This window comes from Rhipicephalus sanguineus, chromosome 3 (assembly GCF_013339695.2).
Source record: "Rhipicephalus sanguineus isolate Rsan-2018 chromosome 3, BIME_Rsan_1.4, whole genome shotgun sequence".
Classification (NCBI taxonomy): domain Eukaryota; kingdom Metazoa; phylum Arthropoda; class Arachnida; order Ixodida; family Ixodidae; genus Rhipicephalus; species Rhipicephalus sanguineus.
Window position 1 is genome coordinate 187,637,113 of NC_051178.1, and position 6,457 is coordinate 187,643,569.

At 50.5% G+C, this 6,457-nt stretch overlaps 1 protein-coding gene across 1 annotated transcript; it reads left to right on the forward strand.

Annotated features, from left to right (window-relative positions):
• The first annotated feature begins 847 nt into the window (after positions 1-847).
• LOC119386191 (neprilysin-2) lies at positions 848-3,682 on the forward strand. The gene has a single exon (XM_037653528.1). The coding sequence runs from the start codon at positions 848-850 to the stop codon at positions 3,680-3,682; it is 2,835 nt and encodes a 944-aa protein (XP_037509456.1).
• Positions 3,683-6,457: the final 2,775 nt, after the last annotated feature.

The window sequence follows — 6,457 nt, forward strand, 5'->3', positions numbered from 1 at the left end:
TATGGTGTAGTGGGCGCTTCGCAACTTTACTTTCAGTAGGCACTCTAGGATAGTTTAAAACGGCCAATGTTACGCGCACAGACGTTCCTTTCCTCGCGGCATGGTTGAGGTGCCCACGAAGAAGCGATGTCTGGCTATAGCGAATGGAGCACGATTACGCTATCGCGTTCCACTCTATAAAGCGAAGCCCAAGCATCCTCCAAGTGTTTTTTCGCTTTATATATGTCAACTACGATATGGGCCACCGCTGCTTGTTCCCTGACCCATTATGCTGTCTTCTTCTTATCTCTTAATGTCACGTCTGTCATTTTCCCTTCCATCGCACGCTGCGTTACACGCCATGAAAGACAAATAATAAAACAAGGTTCATCATCATACAACTTAGCTTAATATCCTGCTGCCACAAACGGTGGTTGCGTGAATGAGGAAACTGCTCTAAGGTCTTAAATTTATCTGAACGAATGTGGCTCCTTGCGATTTCTGATTACGGTTTCTGCTGTAACCTATCGTGACAACAGCAGTTGAATCGGAAGTACGTCCGATTCAACAACCAATTACTAGAGCAGTGTGGAGGCAACTTATTTCTTTATAATATCTGATACTCTACCCAGAGTAATTTATAAGGTTTCTTAGTTTTTGTGTTAATTATTTCATTTTAATCGGCCTACTGACCAACTCCACATAGTGGGTTTGAGCCAGTAGATACAAGTGTCCACATCGGCCCACGTGCTCAGGTCTCATGTCTTGATGCAAAGAGGATAAAGACCGACTTGCCCTCGTGCCCAACCAAGCCCAACCGTGCCCTGCGCTTCGCATCCCAAAATATCCTGCACGTAAGCCTTGTACCATGGATCCTTTCGGTCAGACAGCGTTTATGAATCCTTCGCCACGTCCCAAGCGCAGACGGCAGTTCGGCGGTCCTCGGCGAGGGTTCTCGATGGCACCGCTCTCTTCGCTCTCGGCTTCACCGGTGACGCCGTATTCGCCGCACAGCACAGCCTGGTTTCGTGCGCCCTCCTCACCCCACATCCATATGCAGGGTATGCCGGATGCCTACTCGCACTACCCCGTCCACTTGGCGTTCACGCCTCCACCTTTCCCTAGCCAGCAAGTCTACGGCGCACCCTCGGCGCGCTTCTTTCAGGATCATCCCGTACCTCAAGCCATACCGGAGCAATGGCCCACGAACACTCTACACACAGTGGAGCAGCTTCCCTCGCCTCCGCAACCTGACTCCAAGCAAAAGAAACGCCGCCGCAACCGAAACCAGAGGAGCGAATCAGCCGGGCAGCTTATACAAGCTTCGCAGGACGACGAAGGAAGCAGCAGCAACGCCGCTTCTGCCACCCCCAAAAGATCCCGGAATGCCCGTCACAGCTCTCAGTCGACGCGGTGGGCTGTTGAGTCACAGAGCAGCGAGCCCTACGAGGAGGCGCCGCCGGCCAAGCGAACACCGAAGAGCTGCTCCCTTCTTCCTTTGGCGGTCCTAGTAGTCCTGGTGATCGTTGTCATTTTCGGGTCCGCGGGCAGGCTGTTCAAGGTCATATCCGAGGAGTTTCCCCCAGGAGGAGCCATCGTCAACCACCGCGGTGTACCTACTCCCACAAAGCCCACTCTCCGTCCTCAGCCGGTCTCGTCGCCGCGCACGGAGTGCAACTCTGAGTCGTGCCAATGGCAGAGCCGGTACCTGCATCACAAACTGAACGACTCCATCCCACCCTGTGATGATTTCTACTCGCATGTCTGCTCGAACGAGTGGTTTCAGAATGCTGACGTCAGCTTGCAGCCATACGGTTACTCGGCCTCCACCTCTACCATGCTTGGCCTGTGGGATATGTTGAAGCAGCAACCGGCAGACTACAGAAAAACATCTTTCTTAAGCGACGCATCGCAGTTCATGCAGCGTTGTGTTCCCGGTTCTAAGAAAGACACCGGCTGGAAAGTATTTCGTAGGATATTGTCCGACGTTGGAATAGACGAGTGGCCTTACGGTGACCCCCTCCCGGATTCCGCGGCGCACAAGTTAGCAGCCAAAGCTGAGAAGATGCTTGGCTTTTCAACCTTGGTGAGCATGTCTCTCAGAGAGCGGCCAACAAGTCACGAAATCATGCTACATGTGAACTCGCCACCTATACTGCTCAGGATTTACAAGGATGCTTTTCCTGGCAAGGACATTAAAGCTTACGGCGAATTCGTTTTCGAAGTGTTGTCATTATGGAACCCTGGCGGACATGACATTTTGCCAAGCGTGTTGGAAATCATGGACTTGGAAGAAAGAATCAGCATTGCGGCCTCCCACTCCGCTCGCAGTGTTCCAGTGCTGCACGTGACGCTCTCGATAGACACGATAAGATCATACCCTCACTGGAACTGGCAATCATACTTTCAACACTTTCTTGACGGAAACATGGGCCAGCATTCAAGTAGCAAAATTGCCCTTCTCGATCCAGTGTATTTCAACCACCTGTCTAGCATCCTAGCTCATGCGACGGCTCGCACTCTGCTAAACTACGTGGGTTACAAACTGGTCGTGTTCCTCTCTCCCCTTCTTCCTTCCAACAAAGCTGACTTCATGGTCCCTCTCAGCTACCATCATCATCTTGCCACTGGCGTCTCGAAGCGACTGGAGGCATGTATGTTCCTCCTGGAGCGACTCTACCCCATCCCCACCAGAGCTCTGGTGTGGTCTCATCTTCTGAAGAAAGCCCCTTCTCTCTTATCCGGCGAACTCGCCGATGAGTTACAAAACATGGAGCACCTGGCGCGCAACGAAATGAAACAGGCTGCCACTCACACTTCCTGGTTGACGCAAGAAGAGGCGTCTGTGGCTGTTCAAAAGATAGAACGCATGAAGCTAGTCCTGGCACCAAGGAACCGAGACGACGCCCTCCGTCAAGTTCACGTCGCCTTGCAAACTTCCGACAACGTGAGCTTCATCGAAGCTGTCTACAACACGCAACGCAGCCTGCGCCAGAAGTACTGGCGCAGCGACGACCTCAGCCTCTTCCACGAACCGGTGACAGCGACGGACAGCGCCTTCGTTCCCGGATTCGTCTACGAGCCGGACCGAAACGAACTGTCCGTGTCTCCGGTGACGGTCGACTTCATCGTGGGAATATCACGACACCCAGACGCGGTGTCCGTGCCGTTCTTTCTGGGCGAGGTGCTGCGCGGCATGTTCTCGGCGATGAGCATTCGCGGTTCGACCATCGACGCTGACGGTGACCTCCGCCACTGGTGGACTTCCACGACGGAGGACCGTTTCGTAGAGAGAGCGAAGTGCCTCCAGGACAGCTTCGCCGACGAAACGAGGCGGTACATCCAGGAGGAACTGCGTGACAAGTTCGTCTTCATGGAAGAGAACGTTCAGGACGGAGCTGTGCTGCGCCCTTTGTACAACGTCCATCGGTGGTTGACCAAGAACAGTGGCCCAACCGGTCCCATTCCTGGTCAAGCCAAGGGCCTCAGTCCCAACAAGCTGTTCTTCATCAACTGGGCGTCCACGTTCTGCGAGCCGGAGCAGCCGCAAGGCGTGGCGAGAGACCGCGTTCATTTCAAGATATCGGTGCCGCCCAGGACTCGGCTGAACGTTGCCCTGTCGCGGTTTCAACCGTTTTCGACGGTATTCAAGTGCCCCGTAGGGTCAGAGATGAACCCGACGAAGGGATGCTCCTTTTGGTAGCTCTTCCGCGTCTTTTCGTCCAACCCGCCGTTTGTAGAGGAGGGGCATCAGCCCCTCCATCCTAGCACGGCAAAGGGCTGTTTCTTCTGTGTGGCGGCAGTCTTTACTAGCAGTCATTCAGAGTGAGCCCTGTCCTCGACGCGATTTAGTGCCTTACGCTGGAGTATGGAAGGAGCCGGACACTCGCTGCGTTGCCAGGTGCTCCAAACGAAATAAAAAATTCCACAGACTTCGGTGCCCATGCAGTCAATGATTGCGCTGAGGAGATTTATCGTGTATGCTCGGCTGTGAAGAAATGTAGATATGATGTAGATGCTCAGATATATGCACAGTGAAGGGGTTATCTGCATGACTTCATGTTCTCTATTATAATGATAAGCTGTGAAGCTTGGCCGCAGCCACAGGCCAATTTGCAACGCACTTCGTCAGTTTCTAAACTGTCAAGCCACTTACGCCGATAGGTGCTCCATCCTCCTCTTGAGATACCATCGCATGTTTCTTGGAGCTGTTTAAGCCGACCGTTAGTCCGTGCAGAGAGAACAGAAATTATCATCATGAACCGGCATGCGCTCTCTTCGTCCTCTTCTTCATCGTCGTCGTCTTCTGCTTCGTTTCCAGAACACTTGCGCCGATTTCTCCTGCGCGGGATGCAATAACCCTGATGGGTGAGAGATCGAGTACAGAGAGAAAGAAAGAAAAATTCTTGGGGAAAAAACTTCTTGGCGAGGCGAGGTTAGAACCCGCGTACCACGATCAGAAGGCGAGTGTCTTAACCACCGCTATCCAGGCGCGCTAGCAGAGCATAGCATACCCTTGTGTAGTATAGTATAGTATAGTATAGTATAGTATAGTATAGTATAGTATAGTATAGTATAGTATAGTATAGTATAGTCTAGCAAGGAGGTGGAAAAGGCAAGTGAGGGCCAGGAGGGAAAGGAGGAGGGGAGAACGAGTACAGAGAAAGAGAAAGGGAGAAATAGAAATAAAGGGAAGAAAGAGAGAAAGCGAGATAGAAAGCGATAGAAAGCGAGAGGACGACTACAGAGAGAGAAAGAAAGAGAAAGCTAAAATAGACAGAAAGAAAGGGAAGAAAGACAGAAAAAGACAGAAAGAGAAGGAGATAGAAAGAAACAGATACAAAAAGATAGAAAAAAAAGACAGCACGCATATCAATCTATAGTACTGAATAGCAACGGGTGGGAAAGAGAGAGGGGAGTGGGTAAAAGCCTATAGCTAAGCCAGGACCAGCTAAGTGCACACCAGCTCTGCTGTGACCCAGCCTTGGGCGACTTGATGCAAGTTGCGCTAAATTTCTAATGTCACTGTATTTTCCCATAAAATCAGTTGTTTCTGGTTTGTATTCTCTTATCTTATTAAATGTAGCTGCATAAGTACTAATTTACTTTTTTCATTTGTGTGACCGCTGCCCCCCCCCCCCCCCCCCGCGTTTATGTGTCATGTTCAAAGTGGACTATGCCTATACCGCGACCACGTCAACGTTCCACGATGAACTCGCGATTCTGCTCTACGTCAACAAGTAGACCAGGCTAACGTCGATGTGGGCTGCCGGAACACGGCCAGTGTCAAGGGTACATGGCATGCGTCAAGGATGTATACACTGTGCCAAGGGTTCTGCCAAGGGCAGTGGTAGGTAGTAATATTTTCTTATGCCTCTGCTTTCGCGCGCGCGCATACGGGCTTTATCGCTCGTGTTCGTGACCTCATTATGTGCTCCCATTTCCAGACAGAATCGGGACAAGAGAGCGAACGCGTAATACCGGCGTCGCATCTAAGGGCACTTGACGTCAGCAATAAACGCGTTCGGAAGCCCACAAAGCGGATCTGGTCGCGGTGTTAATTCTCGGGAAACCAAGGGCCGCATTCACAAAGCTTTTGTTTCGCGATTCTTCTTTGTCGGTGGCCAATTGTATTCACTAATGATATGTCCAACATCAGGACTGGCGTAAGTTATATTTTACGAACAATTCTTGCGTAGGAGATGTTTCTTGAGAATATGGGTACTAAAGTCTCGGTGTTCTGGCATTCCTTGCGCCTCAAGGACGTACAGTCAGTGTCAAAAGTTTATGAACCACGACAGAAAAGAAAAAAGCTGAATATTCCCGCTGCTTCCGCAGTCAGTCTTGAATTACCGTTTCCTGCATGTTCTTAAACGCGCTAGCAACAAGTACTGTGCAGTTCGACGGAATACAGTCACGAATTGCCGGGAAATTCTAAGTTTTATCTATAAGACTTAGCGGTCTCTCAACTTCTGACGCCGACTGTACGACTACACTTACGCCTCAGTCGCATGCTTGAGTCAGATGCTCTAATCACATGCGTCGGATGTGTTCCACGTTGACATATAAAGTATGATGGTGTGAAACGTGCAACATTTTCTAAAGGTGCAAGCGAACTTTAGTCTTGGCCACGGTGGTTCTGGCTCTTTGTTGAGAGACGCCAGCGAAGTTTTCAACGTGAGTGGGAAAGACTTTGTGCACTAATGCGCCGTGGCCTTATTTTCAGTTGAGGGAATATTCGATGTCACGTAGACTCTGTGTTAGCTCCGCTTGGATATAGACTTGTCATTATTCAATGCTGACATAACTGAAAGTGACGCATTGATGGTGACAATTACGAATCATTAGTTGAAATCGCACTGAATACCGAGTGTATTGATAGAACTGGATAAACTCGAAACGTTGTTTGTAACATACGTCCGTTTTTTTTCTTTGATACAAGTAGCTATACGGCCGTAGGAGTTGACTGACTCATATG